The sequence below is a fragment of the Penicillium robsamsonii genome (assembly GCF_028829455.1).
Source record: "Penicillium robsamsonii strain IBT 29466 chromosome Unknown utg000001l_segment0_segment0, whole genome shotgun sequence".
NCBI classification, from domain to species: domain Eukaryota; kingdom Fungi; phylum Ascomycota; class Eurotiomycetes; order Eurotiales; family Aspergillaceae; genus Penicillium; species Penicillium robsamsonii.
The window spans coordinates 7,662,520-7,685,983 of NW_026643219.1; the positions used below are offsets into that span (position 1 = coordinate 7,662,520).

The window sequence follows — 23,464 nt, forward strand, 5'->3', positions numbered from 1 at the left end:
CCAAAGCATTCTTGGATACGATTTAACTCGCTTTTCTTCAGTCAGAAGGAAATACAGAGGCACTCAAGTCTTCGAGTGCGGGCAACCCTATAGCTCAATCTATATCACCTCAATGAACCCTGAACAAAACAGTCGAGCATGTGACAAGGTGTCCATTGAGATATCGCATGTTATAAGTTTCCTCACAGCCCACAGCCTAGCACAGTACGGGGTACGGAGTACCTACGTATGCCCTCGATCCAAGCACATGGAAGTCATTCTAATTAATTCACGCAAGCTCCCAGACAAGCCGAGGAAATCCGGGTGAAACATACAGCATACCTTGCTGAGCTAGCGTAGTTCTCATAAGATATGCAGTAGCGTTTTGGTTATTGGTGAGACCCGGCATTCATAGAGCAATAACAATCTAAATCCTGGAAGCATCAAGCTGAGACACGGGAGATTGAAATTAGACAAAGAAGCATTCGGTAGCTTCACATGCCGTGCAATTTAATTGACTTTCCGTTTGCCCCGTTGGTTCCTCCAAAATAGCTGGGCAGGTCAGGCGTGGCGTTCGAACATCAACAATGCCCTGAAGTTGGTAGTCTCAACTCCGTACTCCGTACCTATCTAGGGCTATATGCATGACAAAGCAACGCGGAATTCCCAATTCCATTGCCAAAAGCCGATAGTTTAAGCGAGATACCGTTTTGGACATCGGGCACGGAGATCAGGGACGTGCGAGGGCGGATTGCCAAGAAGACCGTCAGGGTCCGCCGCTGATAGTCTGCACTTGTGAGCCCATGGTACTTACGTTAGTTGAGCTTTTGATTTTTTCGCTGCATGTTGTACTGATGCTACTGATCCGACTGGTGGAGGTCACTTCCATTAGAGTTGTATATCGATAGTTAGTGGATGCTTCATGTTCAATGACGTTGGGATTGAGGTCTCACGTGTACCTGTAAAGCCAAAACCTATAGGTTAAGTATCTAGAAGTTTTTAGGAAATGCCTAGGTGTATAGTAGATATTACATAAAAAGTGGCTGGGATAATTCAAGTATTGTTGTATTCCTCTAGTAAAGCGAAATCCTAGTCCAATCCACTCAGTTAAATTGTAATGCAACATCACTCAGGTACACACATATTAACCGAGATAGTGCGATCGGAGGGAAAAATATCCGACCCCGCGAAGAAACCAAGAAAAAGAAAACGAAAAGAAAACGAAAAGAAAACGAAAAGAAAAAAAAAGGAAACGCGAGAGCTTTCGGTAAGATCAACCGAACAGATAAGCTGCACGAGTAAGGAGAAAAAGTCCACTGGATAGAACCTTGTAGGTACATATACGCCCGTCTCACGTTGGACTCTATTCGCAGATCACACAGATGTCTAAGTATAGACATGTCTCACTTAACACTAATCGGTTCAGGGGAGACCAAAGCATCTTGGCACTATCGGGAGTCAATCCGACACTAATTCTGATGCAAAACATGAGGTTGCAGTACAATGAGAACACGGTGGCATTTATGGAATTATACCCTGTTCTCCGTATGGGATTGGGAAGTTTGGTTAATTCTAAATCTATTCTATTTTCTGTTTTTTTTTATTTCGCTTTATTTCTTGATGGCCATCACGCCATATAGAAAGTGTAGAAACCAAATAAACTTACCTAAGTGGTAAGTGGATCACGGGTTGTCTCAAGCCCTTATAGCTGATGGTAATTGGACTTCAACTCGGATTAATCCTCCGCTCACTCAATTTTGGGGATTCGGTAATTGTTCGGAGAAACTTGATCCCGTGAAAAGGGAGAGAAGCCCGAGGTTCTATGAAAATTGGCTTCTCCAAACTGCCGAGTTGGAGTATGATTAACGGCGAAGTCCCGACGGGTAACTTTTTCATCTCGGGCCTTTCCTTGTCGAGCAAACGCACACTCCAGGGGCTGAGTCCAAAGACGATCCCGAAGGCTTGCAGATCAGATCGCCACGAAATTGAGACATACAACCTACGTGGTCACTCCTAGAGTTGCATCGCCGTTGGAGGTCAAAGTGGGGTTTTTTTCAGACTTTACACGTTCCCTGTTGAAATAAAGAATATGGTAACCTTGGAATTGTCACGGTACTCTGCTTTTTTTTTTTAAAAAAAAAAAAGCTGCATAGATCACCTATCCTAAGAATATCCATAAAATAACCTCAGATGGTCTCGGCTTTGAATCTTTATAGAGTATAGTTCGTTAGTTAGGAATCAAACGAAACAGCCCGCTCCACTTGCCAGGTCGATCGTCACCAGAGGCTATCCAAACGTGAGATAAGCCCTGCGGCCCCGACGCTGGCAAGGAGGATTTGCCCGTCTAGGCATGAAATCGCCTGCTCCACCCTCCGGCCGAAGCCTAAAGGACCCACTGAGGATACATGGGACTTTTTGTATTTATGTTGTATATTATTTTGGTCTCTGCTTATTCTGCAAAATTTTAACTTTTGATATCAATCTGACTTTGTCCGGAGTAGATGCCGCACTATATGTATATCGTACTCCGTAAATGTATATCGTATTGAATCCTATACGGCAAATCCCGAGAGTTCTTTATTGGTGCACGTCTCATCTAAAATGTCTAGGGAATGAGATTGGTCACGTAGAAAGTACTGCAGAGTGGGTATCTCGAGGCCATTGCGCATAAAAGACTAGAGTGTTGTACGAATATGTACGAATATTAAGTACCAATGTAGGATCCTTGATCCCTGTGGAGTATTCATCATTAATATAGAGATGTAGTAGAGCGGATGAACCGGGGCCATATTCGAGGAGATTTGCATATTTTCCCTTACGTTTTGATGTGGTTTTTTGGATTTTATATTTTTCTCATCTCCACTTGGGAGAACCACCATAACCGTTAGACAACGATCTCAGACGCCATTTTTATGATATGCCAAGTTTGACCCAATGCCGATATGTATCCACTCTATTATGAGCATTTAAAAATTTAACTTAATTTCCTTTTCTGAATCGAGACCATTGGGCACCCCATTCCGAATGTGGCGTCTTTGGAGCCGCCTAAACCGAAAGGGTTCCAACTGTCTCATTTCAATTTGCTTGACGTAGAGCTATAGACTCGGTTATTCCGAGGATCTAATTGAACAAGAACGTTAGTACTTTGGTAATTCTGTACTCGAAATACTTAGAATACTCAGAATACTCTCTGCTTTGGCCCTCTTGTCGAGTTCCATACCTGAATTCCCCTCCTTTCGCATCTTTCTTCTTGACACTTTGTATCTTGAGCCTCGGTTTCTTTAAGCTATTTCCCTCTTTTGGACTTTCTAGAATCTCTCGAAAACCTTACCCTGCAGGAGAGGCTTAGAAATTTCAAACGTCAAATCTCATTAGTCTCTGGAATCTACAAGGCGCTACTTCTAGTCGTTTTTTTTCCTTCCAGGGTGCCCGCTAGTGGTAGCACCTTCGCTATTTTGCCGTGTGCCACCATCGGTTCTTACATCGATCGTTCCGGTTATCATTCTCGCTATCGGTGTCATTTTGATTCTTTTTTTTTTGACTTCCACACATCTATTCCGAATTCGGGTATCGAAAAAGCCCTCGGCATTGTTCTTTCGAATACCCTTACCGGTAGACCGTGGTCTACCCACACCTTATCCCCCCCCACTAATCCCTAGCTCTTGGACAGCCTAGAACCAAGATCTTACTGCCATCTGATCTCCCCACTCTGAATCCTCCATTTCGGCATTCAGTAGTGATCTGCTGGATTTCAAGCACGGGGCTTTCCTTGCCAACGCTCCGGCCCGGTTCTCCGTGACTCCTTGGGTTGTTAGAAACCTGCAGCTTCATAGTCCGTCTTAAGGCCTGGAAAATCCCTGGACGTTGTCAACTACCTACTGGGATACCGCAGACAACCCAGCACGAAAACTATGCACCTGAGAACGTGACTGCTCGGGACTAATGCGAGATGGTGGCCTTCTAAGCCAGCTTCAATTACCTGTCCCTTTCGGCTTCACCGGCACACTACGCGACTTGCCGAGAGTTGACTATTTCGAGCGCCAATATTTCCAAAACTTCGCGGGCAACGTTTGTACAAATTTCTCTCTCTTATCATTCCTGCTCGCCATTCGCTTTTGAGCTTGGAAAGTACACGGTCGTTCTATTTTGCTTTGCTGCCTGATCCAAATTTGTTGGACTTTTTTTTACTTCTGTCATTGTCCTTGAAGACCGAAAAGTGAAATTGGTATGTGGAAAGCGTCTATGTCCCGGTAGAGGGGAGATCAGAGAAATGAGCCCATTGCTAAGTCGCCTGGCCCCTTTCAATAGGTACCTTTGTGCATTATTTCTGGAACCCGGAAAATCAACAGAAAGCTAAGAATCAGCCAAAGACAACCTCGCGACATCACTTCAGGTCAAGTCTTTTCTTGACACTATACCCATTCAAGGTACAAAAACCTTGTCACACTGGCTGTCGTCTGGGTCTGTTATGTAGACGGTCAAATTTTGTGAAGCACTTCGACCCCATATATCTAAGCGCCATGTCAACATCCCAAGGATCAGGACCTGGATCTGGCTCCCATTCTGGCATAGGCCCACGCTACTATGTTGGACCTTTCGGTCGTATGTTACCCACCACAGATCGCCCATCGGAGCAGCAACCGGAGCTTCCAGCTAATTTACAAGAATCCGGGGACCTCCCATACCAGCTTCCACCCCCGGCTAGTTTACAATTTGGATCTGATCCATTTTCGCGGCAAGACAGTCCACAGGGAAAGGACAGTGGGTCACACCAAAAGCCAGAGCACCTTCCCTCTGTGAGTCAAATACTCACTCCGACACCGGGCACAAATTCACCGCAATACTCTCGATTATTTGCAAATTCAACACCCAACATAGGGCATCGTGGATCTACATACCCACCTCACCATCACGATCCGACTTTCCAGGTTTCGCCGGCCTCTATGCAAGACAGAGGCCGTTCCGAATCTCTCCCGCAACAGTATAGTGGTCTGCCTTCATTGTCACAAGTGGCTCTACATGGAAATCGAGGTATAAGAAACCACACACCGACAAGAAGTGATCCATCCGCTGCATCCTATCCGCACGGCCGGCCACCCTTTCACACCACATCTTCACATGATCAAGTACCCAGTGGGGAACTATCATCACCGGAAAGTTCAAGCCGGTTACACAACAAACCCCTCCGGCCTCATGTGGTAGATGAACGAGTCATTGACGGGGAACTCTGCTTTGTATATGCAGACGGATCATTCTGTCCCAAATTCATCGATGGTGCACCCGTCAACGCAAATTGGGGTATAACAAAGGCCGGCAGGCCGAGAAAGCGCCTTGGACTCGCCTGTCTGACCTGTCGCGAGAAAAAGATCAAATGTAACCCTAACCCAACTCCCGAGGCCGTATGTGATCAATGCCGGAAATCTGGACGTGAATGCAGGTTCGAAAGTGCGTAAGTGTGATCGTCATCTCTGAAAAATATACGTCCACGGACTTATCTTGAACTATTGCTAATCTCCCCAAAGCCCGCGGGGGAACCGTCCTCTCATGAGAGGGTCAACAGGGCCATCTGGCAACCCTTACGCCCGCGCAAGTCACGGTGCTTTGGACATTTCTCCGTCACTTTATGACGGCGTTCGAGCCTCGGACAGTGCGACCTCCCTTCCTGGGACTACCGGCCACTCACCGATGTCAGAGGCCTCGATGCTCACGCCATCAGGCCAAGAAGCCCCGTATGAAACTATGGCCGAAGCGGACAGGGCTTTAAGATCCCGATCCTACCGATTCCCATCGTCTTTATCCAGCACAGATGATACCCTCGCACGATCGTCCGCACATATGGAGTCTACTCGTACGCCCGAGTACTCTGATATTTTGGGGGAACTCAAGGACAACAGCTCCGACGATCCACTCGCGGCTTCATGGAATCTGGACCCCTACGAAAGCGACCCAGAGGCGGCGATTCACTATACAGAGTGCTATTTCTTGCACGTGAATGACGGACTGTACCACATGTTCCCGCATGGACGATTCGGCCTGTGGTTGAAGACCGACCCCGCCAAGTCTGCAGACGACAAGATGCTTCTTTATTCTATGATGGCTCTTGGATCTGTGTTCTCAGACAGGCTAGATAAAATGGCAGCCATGAAGCGATATTCCCGTATAGCCCGCTTTGCCATTAACAGAAGCCAGCATACCCTGTCTTTGCAACTTGCTCAGAGCCATGTGATAATGAGTCTTTGGTACTACGCTACAGGGTCGCTGGTCGGGTCTTGGGACTCAATAGGCGCAGCTGGAAGAGCTGTCTTTGGGCTTCGTTACAACGTGGAATCTGGCGGCGTTGTTGTGGATCAAAGCCAGAAGTGTGACTACGGGTTACACCCACAGGCTTTGATTGAGTGCCGACGGCGAACCTTTTGGATTGCCTTTGTGCTTGATGTAAGAATACGCAAATCATTCGATAAAAGACCGAATCTTAGTTACTGACAAAAAGACCAGCGCTTTTCGAGCCTCTATTCCGCTTCCTCGACTTTCATCTCGTCAGATGCAGCCCTGCTGAGGCTCCCATGTCGAGAAGAAATCTACGAGACTCAACAGTACGCGACAGTCCCCTATTTCCAATCATTCCTCAACCACATCCCAGCCTCCACAGGCGATGATCGCTCCACTCTAAGCCCAATGGCCTTTTTAATCGAGATCATGGCTATTTGGGGAGACGTCTCCCTGCATATAACCCGATTACCACACATCCCCCCCGAAGCATACAACCAACTTGCCGAAGAATTCCACACAGTCACCATCCAAAAATCAAACCAATGGATGACCCGACTCCCCGATTACCTGGCATTCTCATCCATAAACCTAGAACGAAGCATTCGGCAAAGAAAAGCAGACACCTTCCTCTCAACCCATTTGTTCTACCACGCCAGTTTGATGAAATTGTACAGACACGCCCGATACCAGAGCCTCAGACCAGAAATACTAGGCCAGTACATTCACCGCGCTCGATACCACGCCGTTGAAATCCTCCGCATCTCTCTTACCTTCGACCAATACGCAAAAGAAATTACCCCTTCCCGACACAACACTGAGACTTCCACATCCCTAGCACTCCTGAACCCATTCCTCGGCTACGTCATCTTGTCAGCTGTCGACGTTCTCAGCTCTGCTGGTCTGGCGTCGCAGTTGCATGAGTGTGTCTCGTATATTAAAGGTGCACTAGATACCGTCCACGAACTCGGCCGCTACTGGGATGGCTCTTTGCAATTAGTCACCGTTCTCCACAGGCGACTGGGTCTGATGATTAATTGTCTGCATGAACGCAGCGCCTTCGCTGAGAAACTGGGCTTTGCGCTCGATGGACCCCCGCTTGAGACGAAGGTCCATGCTGGCGCTTTGCATTCTCATCCGCCTGCGACAATGGGTGAGGATCTTTTTACGGGATCTATGCCCAGAGAGGTTCTTTTGAATGCTCTACGGCATGATGAGACGCTCATCTCTGAGAGTGGGATTGCTTGGATTAGAGACCCATGAGGTTTCCCTCTCCCTTGGTTTTCTCTTTGATCGAGTTCCAAATTGGCTTGACGGCGTGATTGATCTTCTGGAATGTTGATGTTCTTGCAGTGGTGAGGGAATCTTGTTCTCTATCATCCTGTTACGATGTGACGGATACATTTCAATAATGATGATGGTGGCTTGGCCGAGAGCATTGTTGCCATGTATAAACGGGACTGTGACCTACATGACTTGAGTCATTTGCCTACCTTTGAGCAGAGTTTCATATTTTCTACATCTGTATATTATAGTATGTCGTTTATTTTCTGCTTTTTTTTCGTGCCTTTGAGCGCTTTCGTACTGCCATCTGCTCATGTACATATATCTATCATGCTTGGAAGAAAATGGTCAGGATAAATCAAGGCTCACTATTTTCACTATTTTATTTGTACAAAATGATCTGCTATTATGATTCCTGAGCTGGAAACTGGCCGGAATAAACAAACCTGCCTTCAACAGGATCCATCAACACAGCATAGTGAGTATCTTCATTAACAATCGGGTCAGAGCAAAGCCACCCAAGCACTGTCCCAAGCGTAACCGACAGCTCAGACGCATCATATTCCCATCCGACTTTCGTATTCCGTTTCCATTTCAACTGTGAGCGGGCAACAGCAGTATCCTTAACTCTCCGCCTCTTAAGTTGCTGTTGGAAAATCCCATGATCCAGCACCCTGCGATCCCATTTCTCTTGCATCGACGCTTGCCGCTCTTTACTCTCCTCAATAATCTCAGCCATGCTCTGCATACCATCCGCCACACGCAGACCCGTATATCCCCTATCATTCGCGATAGCCTCATCCATGACCGAACTGGTATCCTCATCGTGGTTGGTCTTGATAAGGAAAGAACTCGAACTGCGCCAAAACGCAGTCTCATAATCCTTTTCCATCGCAACAATGCTACTCCCATCACAGAAGATCAGGTACGCAGCCGTCGTCCGCAAACAAGGAACTTCATTCAGGATCTCCTCCATGGTCGAAGTATTCGAAAGTTTCGTCGATCCCTCCTCCATACTGGGAAGAATACACTGTCTCAGCAGCGATGTGATGGACTGTCGTAACCCAAGCAAAACAAGCAAATAATTGAAATAAAACCCAACATTCCTCCGAGGATCATGCACAGCGCGGAAATTGAGCGAAACGCTAAGATCTTTCCGCACACCCGTGAGAATCCCCACGAACCCAACGTACGTGATGCACGTCGCGAGCACTTTATCCGGCGAGTCGTCGCGCACAAACTCCAGCTGCACGATCAGCGAGCGCAGTGGATCCATTCCCCAATCTAAAGTCCGGAAGTGGACCATTCGTGTCCAGAGTCCGTCGAGCATTCGTACACCGCCACTCGTGCAGCCCATTAATAGATCGAGAACCACGTTCAGACATATTAGGAGGTATAGGGAGATCCCGGTTACGCGACTTATGCCGCGGATCTCGGCTGTTTCTTCGTCTGTGTAGAGTCTGTGTAGGAATAGACGCGCCAGCCAGTGGATTGGTTTTGTTGGGATATTTGGGGAGAGGTTGTGGATCACGTCGTCGAATATGTTGGTTACGGAGCGCATTCGGTCTTTGTAGAGACTGGCGAGCGCTGTGTAGCGCTCTTCTGGTGGATGGGAGAGGTTTATTCTGAATACTGGGGGCTGTTGTGCACCCAGTTCTCTTAGGCGGGTGGTCATTGTTGATGGATTGATGATTATCATTCCATTCAGAGTTGGAGAGGATGGAGGGCTGGGCTCAGGAGTGGCTTTTGTAAGTTGGTCAATCTTTTGATCTGAGGTTTTATAAGAATTGAGAACTTGGAGTATACGGGAAGGGCTGACTCCGTACTTATGAGTTACACGATGTTTACCAAGTTGCCTTGTGCGCGCGTAGCGTTGGTGTAGATCGACACTCAACATTTGCCTTATAATAGTTCAATTTGCACTCTATTAGGCTGACATATATTGAAGAGGAGGTCCACAGTCGACGTGGCACATTTTGCCAAGTGATTCTATGCTGATCACCCGTGTATGCTCCATCAGGTACCAACGGTGTATCTTTAGCTTCAGTTGGGTGTTTTAACTGATTTACTGCTAGTTGCCTTCTTTTTGGGGGTTCTCTCCCCCAATTGAGCCCTTGGCATGTATTAATGGGTATTACTCTGCTCTTGTTTGTTCTCTGCTCTTGTTTGTTCTCTGCTCTTGTTTGTTCTCTGCTCTTGTTTGTTGATTGTACCGGTAATCGCAATGTCTAGAGGGTGTCGACTCAGGCTGCATACACAATTTAGTCCCGTTGGACTTCATTGGATATAGAGGGAGATCGTCACTGCAACTGGTTTAGAAATAGTGTAGCTGATCTGCATTGTTTTGACGAACATGCTCTACACTTGCTCAGCCCCATTTTAGTGATGAGCTATTCTTATTAGTAGACCTTGCTGGCACAGATCTTCAAAGTATCGGCTGTTTTCGCAATTTACGTTAAAAGAGGACTTTCCACGTATCTATATACTACATTTATGGAGGTTAATATGCTAGTGTTAACTAATACCACTAATATTAGCCCTAGCTAATAGGAATTGAGTCGTGGGTTGGCACCCGACAATAAAGGCATTGTTTTCGGACGGTGTTTCAAATTCTATACTAAACTCGACCGTAGTTCAAAATTAAATAGATCAACATGCTCATAAGCAATAGCTCTATATAATCCTGTCAATGCTCCACTATACCACATCTAAGCGGGGATTCCAACGCAGATGCGGAAGGTTTCTCCGGCATTTCCATTTCTCTCCACTCCACCTTGATTCATTGCCCTGTCATCCAACCACCCCAAGATGGGGATATATATATAGATAACACAAAACGAGTGCGCATAAAGCTCTCATGACCTCCTTCAATCAATCCTCCGGGGCGCAGGAGTTCCCCGGGGCGCAGGAGTTCCGTGCGACGGTGGAAGATGACGGACTCGACGCTGACTATAGTATGGTCGAATACCCTGAGGAACCCGACTATTACGTCCTACTGGGTCTTGCACGCAATCCACCCCCGACAGATGCCGAGATCCGATCCGCCTACCGCAACCTGACCCTCAGCTTCCATCCAGACAAACAGCCGCCGCATCTCCGTCATGCCGCCGAGAGTCAGTTCAGACATATCCAGGAGGCGTATGAGACGCTCATTGATCCGAAAAAGCGCATTGTGTATGATATATCTGGTGCGGCGGGTGTGCGACAGGAATGGGGTCAGCTTGGGGCCATGGGGATTGGTGGGGAGGCACAACGACAGGATGTTGGTGTCAAGGCGATGTCGCCGGATGAGTTCCGGCGCTGGTTCTTGAAGACGATGAAGAAACGGGAGCGGAAAGCAGTCGAGAGTCTAGTTTCCAGCAAGGTATGTATTTTCGGTATTGATTCTTCCGTCTATGGGAAGTAATGCGCATGGTTGTGCTGTTGCTGACACTCATTGGTTTTGACTTTAGGGCGGCATTACCATCGGAATCAACGCGTCAACCATGGTCTCAGTCGACGAAGACGAAGACGTACAGTTCCATATCCCTTCACCGAAAGTGTCCACATATGGTGTTTCGTATAATTTCAAGACGCCGCTGTCATTACCACAGCTTTGGGGTACGGCAGACAAAGAACCAGAAACCGAGGGTGTGGAAACAGACTCAGGAGAAGATGTGCAAGAGGAGGAACCAGAGAACATGCAGTTGGCTTTCAATGCGGGTATAACTGGAGGTTTGGCTCGCCCGGTCAAGAAAGTCACAGTTGAGTACGAGGATGGGACAGAAGGAGAAGAAAAGGTATGTGCTGCAGGTTTGCATCTCGAAAATTTGGCTAACCGTTTTGCAGTTCCAAATGCCACCCATCCTGGCTGCTCAGAACTTCCAATTTGGGGCCACTGTGACTCCTAATTTTAAAAACCTGATCGGCACCAAGGGAATCTGGGCCAAACATCCTTTCTCGCTCCTCAGGGATTCCCAAGTCACATTTGATGCTCTTCTTCTCCCTGTCCCGACCCTGAAAGCAAACATTGCTCGAGCCTTCCAGCCAATCCCCGGCACCAAGCCGTTCCAGGTCAGCGTGACCAGTATACACACGCGCTCCTTGGACGAAACGCCGCCTTCCCTTGAGGTTCAAATTTCGAGGGAAATTGCCAAGAGGAAGATCGGCGTCATTACATGGTCCAGTGGCGTTGTTGACTGGCCCGAATTTCTTCTCAACTGGTTCCCAACGCTTGGAATGGGTGCTCAGAGTGCCATTGCATCTGCTAACGAGGTCAGTAATCTGCAAATTGGTCTAATTTCGCTCCCCAAGCAGGGCCAAGCTGCAATCGATTTTGATGATGACGACGAGGAAGAGAGTGGAGAAATGGAAGAGGACGTCCGTCATCTTCTCAAGAAAAAACGCCAAATCGACCAATCTGCCGAATCATGGCAAACCTATCTCCAGGCTACACCCGCCGGAGGCGCTTTTGTCTTGAACTATTCTCGCAACCTCTTCTCTGGAAAACCAGCCGATGATCCGGTAAAGACAGAATGGAGCTCTGACGGGTACTTCCCGATGCCGAGCATGGATCAGGCGCGTGCTGTGCGACTCGAGATCTCAAGCGTTATTGGGTTAGACATGTCTCTCAATTGGACCATCAAGGGTGTTCGCCGGGTTGGCGAGTACACGCGTGTTGGTCTCGGCGTTGGAATCGCGGACAAGGGTATCATGATGACAGTTTCATGGAGTCGGCTCGGCCAAAGCATTAATCTTCCGATCAATGTTTGCCCGGCTAGTGAGGCGACAAGCGGCGCTGCAGCGCTGACTGCTATATTCCCTTGGCTGGCCTACTGCGCTATTGAATTTGGCTATATTCGCCCGCGCGATAGGAAACTCCGTCGACAAGCAGCTGCTCGACGCCACCGTGAGCTCACGAAGCTGATCCCTAAGAAGCACGAAGAGAGTCTCCAGGCCATCGAGCTCATGAGGGATCAAGTGCAAAGACGGCAAGCCCGAGAGGAAGCGCAAGAAGGTCTGATCATCTTGAAGGCCGAGTATGGTTACATACCGCCAGTAAACAAGAAACCCAAACATGGGTTCGCGGAGCCCAGGGTGATTGATGTCACTATCCCTGTGGCTGCGCTAGTTAACCGGGGTCAATTGGTGATTCCCGGCAAGACTATCAAGGTAAGTCAAGCGATACGCCTCGCATTGGTCATTGTTCTTAGGAGCGGGATACTAATTTCGATCTATCTAGTTCCAAATTTTGGGATTCCATGACCCTGCGCCTTTGCTACCCAAACGATTGAAGATCTGGTATAGATTCCAGGGGCGCGATCATTTCGTCGAGGTAGGCGATAAAGAGGACATCGCATGCCCCATGCGTACACACTTTATATCCAATGAGTGAGTATATCTAGACTCAGCAAAAGGTTATAAAGCCTTTGTTGCCATGTAATTATACCATCTAGTCGTTCATTAGCGACTTGTTATTTCAAGCTCCATTCTTACGGTTTTACTACCCTTTATATTTGTAGGTCTGAACTGTCATATTTCTCTGCAAGTTTTTTAAAACTTAAGGGCTCTCTCATAGTGATCATTGCAATAATATCATTGTCTTACTCAACTATAAATCATTACTCAACGTCACAAGTCTTGGCATGATTGGATACGTCGGTCCATATAGACCAACCACGCAATTTGTCCAGAAAAGCCAAATGGAGCGTCACTCCAGGGTCTCTCCTCATCATCCACGAGTGCACAGCTCTTGAGTTGCTCACTCTTGAAATGTCGACCTCTATTGCTTCGGGACTTTTCAAGTCCCTCCCAAAACCAAAATACACTGGCGAGGAGGAGGAGTTGCCACAACATGCGCAACCCCGTGGTCCGCGCGTGGTGGGCGCCGACCAGATTGATGAGACACAGGTTGTCCTACGGGTTAGTTGTGAATTATTCTATTGACATCCTAGTACGTGGACTAATTGTTCCTATCTTCCAGAGGACCGGACCCCCGCCTTACCAAAACCGTGCAGGATGGCGACCTCGCGCCCCCGAGGATTTCGGTGACGGCGGCGCGTTCCCCGAGATTCTAGTCGCACAATACCCCCTCGACATGGGCCGAAAGGGAAAGTCCAAGTCGAATGCGCTTGCTCTTCAGGTTGATGCCGAAGGCAAGGTCAAGTACGACGCGATCGCCCGCCGCGGACACGCCGACAACCGCACCGTCCATGCCTCGTTCAAGGATTTAATCCCGCTCCGACAGCGGGTGGATATGGGAGAGATTTCTCTGGATAAGCCGTCTGAGGAGGAGATCGAAGCTCAGATGGAGAAGACAAAGGCTGCGCTTCAAACTTTGGTTGAAGGAGCTTCATCGGCGCAGAAGCCGAAGAACGTCAAGGGCGGACAAAGAGCAGAGCCGACTTTCGTCCGATACACCCCGGCCAACCAGATGGGCAACAATGGCCGCCAGAATGACCGCATCATGAAGATCGTTGAGAGGCAGCTGGATCCTATGGAGCCGCCCAAGTTTAAGCACAAGAAGATTCCTCGTGGCCCACCCTCCCCGCCGCCGCCCGTTATGCACTCGCCGCCTAGGAAGCTCACTGCGGAGGACCAAGAAGCTTGGAAGATTCCCCCACCCGTGTCGAACTGGAAGAACCCGAAGGGCTACACCGTGCCCTTGGACAAGCGTTTGGCTGCAGATGGTCGCGGACTGCAAGATGTCTCCATCAACGACAAATTTGCCCAGTTCGCAGAGGCTTTGTTCACGGCGGATCGACACGCGCGTGAAGAGGTGCAGCTCCGAGCTCAGATGCAGCAGAAGTTGGCAGAGAAGGAGAAGGCACAGAAGGAGGAGCATCTTCGGATGTTGGCTCAAAAGGCTCGTGAGGACCGCGCTGGTCCCAGTGCTCGTGTGTCGCGAGCTCGTTCCCGCTCCCGAAGTGCTAGCCGCAGTGCATCTGTATACTCCTCCAGATCTGCTACCCCTAGCGAAGATGACGAAGCCGCCCGAGACCGCGCAGAGCAGCGCCGCGAGCGACGCCGCGAAGATGAACGACAGCTGCGCCAGTCTCGCATGGGCACAGAGCGCCGCATTCAAACCATGGCCCGAGAACAGAACCGTGACATCTCCGAGAAGGTCGCGCTTGGTCTGGCCAAGCCTACACAGAGCTCTGAATCTATGTGGGATTCACGTTTGTTCAATCAGACCAGTGGCATGCAGGCTGGTTTCAATGAAGATAATCCTTACGACAAGCCGTTGTTCGCTGCGCAGGACGCCATCAACAGCATCTATCGTCCACGTGCCCAAGCTGATGCCGATGACGAAGATGCAGGTGAAGGCGAAATGAGCAAGCTTGAAAAGACCAAGCGATTCGAGGTCCTGGGTCGCGCCAAGGAGGGATTCCGTGGCGCTGCTGAAGCCGAGGTAAGCTTCCGTCTAATATACATTTTCTTTTCGCCGCTAACAAGTTGTTCTGTAGGAGCGCCAAGGTCCTGTTCAGTTCGAGAAGGACACTGCTGATCCATTTGGCATTGACAACATGATTGCCGATGTGACTGCGGGCCAGAAGCGTTACGGAATTCAGGAAGCTGAAGGTGATGATGACCGCAAGTCGAAACGCCCGAGGGTCGACGACGAATAAATCCGCTTTTGTTAATCTTTCTTCCATATGTGTCTTATGTTCTCTCGTGATCTTTCACGGGCATCGGAAAATATCCTCAATGCATTGCGGGCGTTTCTGGCAGTGTGATTCCTACTATATTGTTCACAAAGGGGAATCGAATCGAAGCGAGTCAATCGGGCTTGCTTATGTGAAATGTGATAATACATTTCGTCTACAGCTACCAATAAAAATCATGTTGATCTATTTCGTTATCTTGAATGAATGTGTACAGGATTGAGACAACTTTCACACAAGCAATGACGCAACATACGCATCTAAGAGAATGTATTGGTAACTCATAGCTAGATACATCTAGGTAAAGAGGATGTCTCAGTAGTCAGACCTCCTCCCCATCCCCTCATGTATTCCGTGGGACCTGTCAATGGCTACGAACCCACAAGGCTCAGCCAATGACTTTGTCAAAGAACATCCACAAGAACTACCAATTTGATGTCGGCGCGGACCTGCACATGGACCTCAACAAAGTGGTAATGTTGATATCCTTGTGTGTAGGTAAGGCACAGCCCTCTACGCAATCTCAGGTGGGCTACGGAGAGATGGGGGTCGAGGGCTGAAGAGAGGAAGAAGAGAAGAGGAGGAAAGGTGAGAGAAGCCCTTTTATATGGTCACGTCTCAGGTACCTTCCTAAAATGGACGAGCATTGTGTTTGCCTCGCTGCCTTAGGCCTCTTTATACACATCACTCTGTCTTCTAACACCAGATATGTTTCTTTGACTATTGTTTCGTCGCATCTATACCTAAGAAGATAACTATGCCAAATGTTTACACAAGGCCATGTACCATATGTGGTCTTAAGTGGAATAAAACTCACGAAACGATATATGTATGATGACCAATTCCAATGACTGATTGTATAGAGCAGACTACATAAACACCTTAACGCGAACTCAGTTCTTCACCTCCTTCGCATTGGGAGACAGAACACCCTCCAACCACTTGTAAGCCACAGGCAGACTGTCAGGGTATCCCATGTGCACCCTGTTCTCGAAGAACCGACTTTCCTTAGGACCGCCATGTCTGAGAGTCACCATGCAGTCTTCAATCGGAACAACGCCATCATCCACGCCCTGGAAACAATCAGCTTTGGTCTTTTTGTGACAAGGTGGAACAGGAATACATACGTTGAGCAGAAGCAAGCGGCAGTTATCCTGGTCAAGAACACCAGTCTCCACAAGCGAGAACTTCTTCTGAGCATTCTTCACAAACTCCTCCTCGTTGTCGTAGCCATACTTCTCCGCCATAGCGGAAGTAAGCCTAGCATCATAGTTAGTATCACAGCACAAAAGTAAAACTCAATCCGTACTCACACAAACGGATACTCATGATCATTCGCCTTAGACAACCACTCGGGATCGAAAACATAGTGCGCTCCAGGTCCATGAGCAACACACCCCACAAGACGGTCACGGTGCGTACAAGAAGCCCGAATAGCATAGAAGCCACCGGCACTAAGCCCCCAAGCCGCGACCCGCGACATATCAAACTCCGGCCGGCGCTCCATGTAGTCAAGCACACTAGACCAGAGTCTGTCAGGCGACTCAGGGTCTGCCGGATCCGCAGGCGAGTCCGCTGTACCAGGAATCTCAACGACAACCGTCGCCCAGCCACGATTGATGATCTCGTGGGTGCGCTGGCTGTTATCCGGTCTGTAGCCGTCAAGCCCTGTCATGAGCAGGATGACAGGGACGGGGTTGGTGGCGCTCGCTTCCTCAGGTATGCGGATGTACATTGGGATTTCGGGGCCATCGCGGCCGGCGCGGCGCGTGTGGGGAATCACTTCCTCCGTGATGATGGGTTTCCATAGCGAGGCGGCTTTCAGGTAGACTTGTTTCTGGCGCTCGAAGGCGCGGCGCTTGATGGAGGTCTCCGGGCGTGTTGAGGGGCTTACATAGGGGAAGCGAGAGATGCGGAGGATGACTGCTGCACGGCGGTAGAGGTCCGCGGCGCGGTCGAGCTCGCCTTTGCTGAGGGCTTGGGCGGCTTCGTTCTCCAGGGCTGTTGCTGTTGGGAGGAATGCTTCAGTGTAGGCGTCTGTGTTTGCATCGTTGATGTTTTCCTGTTGTTATTAGTCGTATATTGGGATTGGATGTGTTTGGGGATGCTTACAGCGATGAGCTTTTGGAAAACGGGCTCGAAGTCTTCAACGGATCCATCGTGGAATGGGTAGATGGATTTCGTGGCCTGGTCAATTATCCGTGTTAGGTTTCTGGGTCATATCTTATTGCTGGGAAGAGACGTACGCAGAATTTCCACTTTGACTCCCATAGAACCTTGATCGACCCTTGGTGAGGGTAGACAGTGTCGAACTTGTCTCCGAGAATCCAAGGAACCATGTTGAGAGAGATATAATGGAGTAGATTGACGGGTGATATTCTTTAGCAAAGGGCCTTTCTCTATTAGACTACGAATTCGAGACATTTGCGCTCTTTTAATTGACTTGCCATCACCTGCATTTGTTGGTAGCATCTATTACAAGGTCACATGCAAGGCCGATTATGGCCATCGAGACGAAAACAGTAGGCTATTATTGCTACATGCCTTGAATCACACTTGTTCGGCAAGTATCCACCGATTGTGATCTCGAAGATGCCCGGAAGCGGCAGTCAAGGTGCCGGGGAAAGGGATGCAGATCGGATGCTTCGATGTCTCACTCGATTACCCTCTCGGTTCTCGGCTTCTGGGCTTCCCGACTTCCGGTGGCCTTTCTCGTGGTATTTCTGGTGTTGGACTCGTCATCTAGCCCTAAGTAGGTAGCCGAAAGAGGTCCGAAATGAACATTTGTACTCAAATGGTGGGATATTGTCAAGAAGCGCCATTCAGTTTGATTCTATGAAAAAGAAACTTAAAAACTAATAATAAAACAAGGACAATGCATGATTTAGATGGTAATCGGCCCTGATCCTATACATGGCTCCCAGTGTTCCCCCAATGACCTCAAAACGGAAAACAAGAAATATATCCAACGTCTCCAATCCAACACGACAGTTCAATTAGATGTTAGCTCCACCGTTGCAAGGCAAAATTTGACCTGCAAGGAATTAGCAATGTTCCTAGGGGTAAATGAAACATTCCTGTACTCACCGTTGATCCATTCTCCACCAGGACTGGCCAAGAATGCCACAATGCGGCCAATATCTGCAGGCACACCACAGCGCCCAAGGGGACTACCATTAGCAAGTGCCTGCTCAATCTCATCAATAGAGGAGTTCTGGTCACAGCCAGGCGCATAACGCCACGCATTGCTCATCCACATATCACTCTTGACACCAGCAGGCGCAATCGCATTGACAGTAGCCCTCTTCTTGCCAAAGTCAGCAGCAAAGCAACGAGTAAATCCCTCCACTGCGCTCTTGCTACCCGCATACAGCGAGTGGCCGGGTACACCCAGGCCCGCTGCAATGGACGACATCAACACAACACGTCCGCCGGGCTGGATGTGATCGTAGGCATTCTTCGCGACGAAGAACTGCGCACGAGTGTTGAGGTTGAAAACGGCGTTGAAATCTTCCAGCGTAGTCTCGGACAATGGTACGAACATCTCTGTTCCAGCGTTCGACACGACAATATCCAGCTGTCCGAAGTGTGAGACGACCTGACTGAAGAGTTTCTCAATTTCCTCGACCTTCGTTAGGTCAGCTTGGAATGCAGCGCCATGGACGCCCTGTGCTTGAATTTCTTGGACCACTCCGTCGGCGGTCTTGGAGCTGCTGGCGTAGTTGATTGCGACGTTTGCTCCCTTCTTCGCTAGCTCGAGCGCAATGCCGGCTCCGATGCCTCGACCACCACCGGTCACTAAGGCAACTTTTCCGGCGAGCTCGAGGTGGGAGTTAGGGTTGGGGTTGACCATATTGGTGATTGTTGATGTCGGTGGAGGTGAGGAGTGAATGGTTGTAAATGAGGGTAGAATCACGTTGGGGGTGTTGTAGTCTAATAGAGGCCAGTATTTGGAATAGTAAGACCAGGCTCCTAGATGGAATCAGGTAAATGGCTTGGCTACATCATCCATCCCTGTTGCAAGGCTGGGCTTTGTTTCCGAATTTGTCGGTAAGACATTACAATGGCAGTCATGGGGCACCGGAATCAAGATCGGGTCCTAAAACAGAGTAGCCGCTTGCGAACAATGACTCAACAGTGGCCTGAACTTAGTACCGCATGCGGAACGCCATGAGGACTTGGCTCCACCATCTGTCACATTAGAAGGGTTGCATTGTTGTGCTTCCGTGCATGGGAAATATGCTGGCCCAGATCTGAGGAATGTGACTTTCAAGGAAGTCTGTTGGAAGTGATCTTTGGATATACAACAGTAGGCACGCCTTGTAGCTATAATCAAAGCTCGAACTATCTACAGAAATCAAGTACTGGAGAATCATGTCTCCTGCCGTAAAGAACAACACCACTGAGCCCAACTTGGACATCAGCTTCCAAGGTCTGTCTCAATCCACCCTCATTCACCTGCTTGTACTAACACTACCAGATTACCTCATCCTCTCAAAACTCGTTTTCGACTGGGCAGACAGTTACGATGCAAAGGTAGACATCCCACAACATTCAACTTCGTTCAACATTATTAATGCTGACAATGTTCCAGGACTGGGACCGCCTGCGCAGCATCATCGCCCCAACCCTGAAAGTCGACTACACCAAGATCGGTCTGAAGAAATGGGACAACATGGCCGCTGAGGAATACATGGCCATGGTCACCCATCCCGGCTTCCTGGGTGACAAGACCATCAAGACCCAGCATTTGCTTGGCCAGACATGGTGGGAGAAGGTCTCTGACACCGAGGTTATTGGTCACCACCAGCTGCGTGCGGCGCACCAAGTCTATGACACTGAGGCCTTAGAGACTATCAGGCTGCGTGGCCACTCCCATGCTACGAATGAGCATTACTATCGCAAGGTCAATGGTATCTGGAAGTTCGCCGGGTTGAAGCCAAATGTGCGCTGGAATGAGGGGCGCTTTGATGAGGTTTTCAAGGGCCTTGACTAGGTATCCTTGCCACAATCGGTGTTATGGGGTTGATTTATATAGTCTGACATACTATTTGAGTTTATTTTACTTGATTTCCATTGTTTGTGAGATTTGTTGCGTGGCATAGCGTAGCAAGAATTTCGTAGGTTATATTTCCAAGCTATTGCAAGGTCTTAATGTCAGCAACAACAGCAACACCATCACTCGGAATCCTCAGTCCGAAACAGCCAAGTCACAGCGATCATAGCTATCATCTTCGTTGACTGTTGGATACACCACCTTCCTGAGCCAGCTGTGCCTTATCCTGCTCTTCCTTGTCTACTAGAATCACGTTCCGCACTTTCCCGAAGGCACAATTCACCAGTGAAGTCAGATATTCATTCTCCGGATGTTGTCGATAAATCTCTTCGAAAACATCGCTAAAGTGGGGAGGTTGGCTATCTTGGCCCTCGTTCTGACCAATGGTGAGACAATACACTCGCATTAACAGTAGATGCAGTGGCTTCGAGTATCTTGTCTCTGTCATCTTTGGTATAGGCGTTGGAAGGGCTGCAGCTCATCAAGAACTTGGCAATTGGATTTGCTGTGGAGAACAGCATCCAGATATTTTGATCGACAAGACTTTGCCAACTCACGTAGATCATGATGCATGTGTAATCTGAGCATATCCGCTTCCATGGGAAAGGAGACCTCGGCAAGTCGCATCGTATCTCTCGTCCAGTTGATTAAGTCAAGCACATTGATTCGCAGGCATATTTTCTAGCGAAGCAATATTCTCCACTTTATATTGGCATCCGTACCAACTGGGCATTCTGTAAGATCGTTTTCTGCTGATGGATTTGTTGTAGCGTCTAGTTCTCCCGGGATGTTGGTTAGTTCGTTAATTGCTATCAAGGAGGAACCGCCTCCATAGTCGCGTTGATGAGAAGGTTGGATATTGGGATTCGCAGGCGTTAGAGACAGGGTCGGCGATTCAACACTTCTTCCGTAAACTGTAACCAGAAAGGCCGTGCAATGAACCTTGCACTGATAACGCGACAGTCTTTGAGTATAGTCAGTCTTGAGCCTGCGACATATTCTCCGGAGACATACTCGTGTGACATCCATGGTGTCTCGAGCAATTTACTAATGATCTAAGAGAATTCCCCCCAGACAGTTGGTACAAAGAGCAGGGTTGAGTTCAAGTTGGGTCTTTGAAACACTTGCACGTAGAACGGGACATTGAGTCCTAGGTTTTCATCTTTGATTGGCGGTCTCTTGTCTTTTGTCTTTTGCCAGTAGATGAAGAGTGCGGGTCAGTAGTTTTCGTCTTCAGAGCTCGAAGACCTGATCTTATCGCAACAAAATGCCTGTGGGGCCATCTTTTCTGAGAGTGGATCTGAATTAGAGAATTGCGGGGATTTATGGGGTGCAGGCTAGATACTGTTGATTGAGCTGATCGTAATGCGTTCAATGCTGTATACTTCTAGTCTCAAGATACAAGTTTGATTCGGGGGAAGCGTCCAAAGTCCACTTAACCTTCTGTATATCAATTTCCTCGTAAGTCGAAAGCAGCAATAGATGCAAGGTGTTTTTGCAGTCCCCATAGGTGTGAGAAATAGGCAAGAGCAACCATAGGCCCATTAGGTGCTCTTTCCCGATCTGAGGTGCCTTCCTATCTGGGAACACCGTCACCTACCCCAGTTCCCCCATTGCCTTCAACCACTGGGAAGGTATAAATACCTGCCCCCTCCCACCTTTTCTCTTTTCTCTTTTCTTCCTTCTTCATCTCCCTGCTTCTCAGCACTATGGTCTCCTGTCACCGAACAGTCCACCATAATATCCCCTCATCCTCACATGACAAATACATGCTTACTTATTTTTAGTTCCTCCCCTGATATAAAGTACATACAATAATATATATCCCCTTGTTCCCCTTGGAGATTACATACTGACTTGCTTTTAGACAATGATTGGGACCATCCATGGTGACGACTTCGGGCCTTTTCATCTTGAACATCCACCATAACCTTGACATCCATCTTGACCTTGACATCCATCTTGACCTTGACATCCATCTTGACCTTGACATCCATCTTGACCTCGACCATTGTTCACCGTGCCCTTGGCCATCCACCATAGACACTCATCATGGCTACCCACCTTGACCACCTGTCACCTGTCATGACAGTCCACCGTGACCTTAACCACCACCATCCACCGTGACCACCACACATCATGGCCCTTCCAACAATTATCCGTTTCAAACACCAGTCTGACCGTGGCGGCCTTCGGGCTCAGGACAATCGGCAGGCTGGTCACAACCACTTCAAAAAGAACCACTTCAAACAACCACTTCCGGTCTGACCGTGGCGGCCTTCGGGCTCAGGACAATCGGCAGACTGGTCAACCAAACATCAATCAACTACCATCATCCATCATCCACTTCCAGTCTGACCGTGGCAGGCTTCGGGTTCAGGACAATCGGCAGGCTGGACAGTCAACCACTTTAATCACCCACCTCGTCATCCACTTCAACCACTTCCAGTCTGACCGTGGCGGCCTTCGGGCTCAGGACAATCGGCAGACTGGTCAGCCAAACATCAATCAACCACCATCATCCACTTCAAGCAACCACTTCAACCAACCACTTCAACCAACCACTTCAACCAACCACTTCAACCAACCACTTCAACCAACCACTTCAACCACTTCCAGTCTGACCGTGGCGGCCTTCGGGTTCAGGACAATCGGCAGGCCGGTCAACCAAACATCAATCAACCACCATCATCCATCATCCATCATCCATCATCCATCATCCATCATCCATCATCCATCATCCAGTCTGACCGTGGCGGGCTTCGGCTTCAGGACAATCGGCAGACTGGTCAATCAACCACCAACCATCCACTTCAACCAACCTTCCGTCCTGACCACCTTCCATCATGGGCCTTCTAACAATCATGACCACTCTCCACCGTGCCCACTATCAACCATCCATCATCGACCACGACAACAATTCTCTCCTACTGGCCTCTCATCCACCAAACAATCACTCATGACAACCATCTTGGCCTTTGATCTGGCCTCCCATCCACCAGGGAACATCCAAAAATCATCTATCACAAGTATCCATGACAACCTTTCAACGTTAACATCAACATCAACCTCAAAAACCACCTTAGCCTTCTTTCTGGCCTCTCATCCACCAAAAGAACATCCAAAAAACAACACTCACAAACATCCATGACAACCCTTTACCATCACCATCACCATCACCATCAATACCAATATCAACATCAACATCAACATCCTTCTTCGCCTTTCCTCTTAG

At 48.7% G+C, this 23,464-nt stretch overlaps 8 protein-coding genes across 8 annotated transcripts; 4 read left to right on the forward strand and 4 right to left on the reverse strand.

Annotated features, from left to right (window-relative positions):
* Nucleotides 1-4,499: 4,499 nt before the first annotated feature.
* Nucleotides 4,500-7,509, forward strand: N7447_002970 (Zn(II)2Cys6 transcription factor; the record flags this gene model as incomplete). Its single annotated transcript, XM_057227245.1, has 3 exons — nt 4,500-5,428; nt 5,502-6,414; nt 6,475-7,509. The coding sequence occupies 3 exons, from the start codon at nt 4,500-4,502 to the stop codon at nt 7,507-7,509; spliced, it is 2,877 nt and encodes a 958-aa protein (XP_057091261.1).
* A 427-nt stretch (nt 7,510-7,936) lies between these two features.
* Nucleotides 7,937-9,205, reverse strand: N7447_002971 (uncharacterized protein; the record flags this gene model as incomplete). Its single annotated transcript, XM_057227246.1, has 1 exon — nt 7,937-9,205. The coding sequence occupies one exon, from the start codon at nt 9,203-9,205 to the stop codon at nt 7,937-7,939; it is 1,269 nt and encodes a 422-aa protein (XP_057091262.1).
* Nucleotides 9,206-10,387: 1,182 nt separating this feature from the next.
* Nucleotides 10,388-15,137, forward strand: N7447_002972 (uncharacterized protein; the record flags this gene model as incomplete). The annotated part of the gene is made up of 7 exons (XM_057227247.1): nt 10,388-10,894; nt 10,983-11,309; nt 11,359-12,681; nt 12,752-12,900; nt 13,203-13,431; nt 13,493-14,920; nt 14,976-15,137. 7 exons carry the CDS (start codon nt 10,388-10,390, stop codon nt 15,135-15,137), a joined length of 4,125 nt encoding a protein of 1,374 aa, XP_057091263.1.
* Nucleotides 15,138-16,066: 929 nt separating this feature from the next.
* Nucleotides 16,067-17,512, reverse strand: ayg1 (heptaketide hydrolyase ayg1; the record flags this gene model as incomplete). Its single annotated transcript, XM_057227248.1, has 5 exons — nt 16,067-16,246; nt 16,301-16,433; nt 16,487-17,235; nt 17,286-17,360; nt 17,420-17,512. The coding sequence occupies 5 exons, from the start codon at nt 17,510-17,512 to the stop codon at nt 16,067-16,069; spliced, it is 1,230 nt and encodes a 409-aa protein (XP_057091264.1).
* A 657-nt stretch (nt 17,513-18,169) lies between these two features.
* arp2 (hydroxynaphthalene reductase arp2) lies at nt 18,170-19,026 on the reverse strand (the record flags this gene model as incomplete). Its single annotated transcript, XM_057227249.1, has 2 exons — nt 18,170-18,207; nt 18,261-19,026. The coding sequence occupies 2 exons, from the start codon at nt 19,024-19,026 to the stop codon at nt 18,170-18,172; spliced, it is 804 nt and encodes a 267-aa protein (XP_057091265.1).
* Nucleotides 19,027-19,547: 521 nt separating this feature from the next.
* arp1 (scytalone dehydratase arp1) lies at nt 19,548-20,169 on the forward strand (the record flags this gene model as incomplete). The annotated part of the gene is made up of 2 exons (XM_057227250.1): nt 19,548-19,709; nt 19,768-20,169. 2 exons carry the CDS (start codon nt 19,548-19,550, stop codon nt 20,167-20,169), a joined length of 564 nt encoding a protein of 187 aa, XP_057091266.1.
* Nucleotides 20,170-20,401: 232 nt separating this feature from the next.
* On the reverse strand, nt 20,402-21,258 carry N7447_002976 (uncharacterized protein; the record flags this gene model as incomplete). Its single annotated transcript, XM_057227251.1, has 3 exons — nt 20,402-20,628; nt 20,787-20,910; nt 20,956-21,258. The coding sequence occupies 3 exons, from the start codon at nt 21,256-21,258 to the stop codon at nt 20,402-20,404; spliced, it is 654 nt and encodes a 217-aa protein (XP_057091267.1).
* A 1,023-nt stretch (nt 21,259-22,281) lies between these two features.
* On the forward strand, nt 22,282-23,380 carry N7447_002977 (uncharacterized protein; the record flags this gene model as incomplete). The annotated part of the gene is made up of 2 exons (XM_057227252.1): nt 22,282-22,352; nt 22,444-23,380. The coding sequence occupies 2 exons, from the start codon at nt 22,282-22,284 to the stop codon at nt 23,378-23,380; spliced, it is 1,008 nt and encodes a 335-aa protein (XP_057091268.1).
* Between the last annotated feature and the right edge of the window lie 84 nt (nt 23,381-23,464).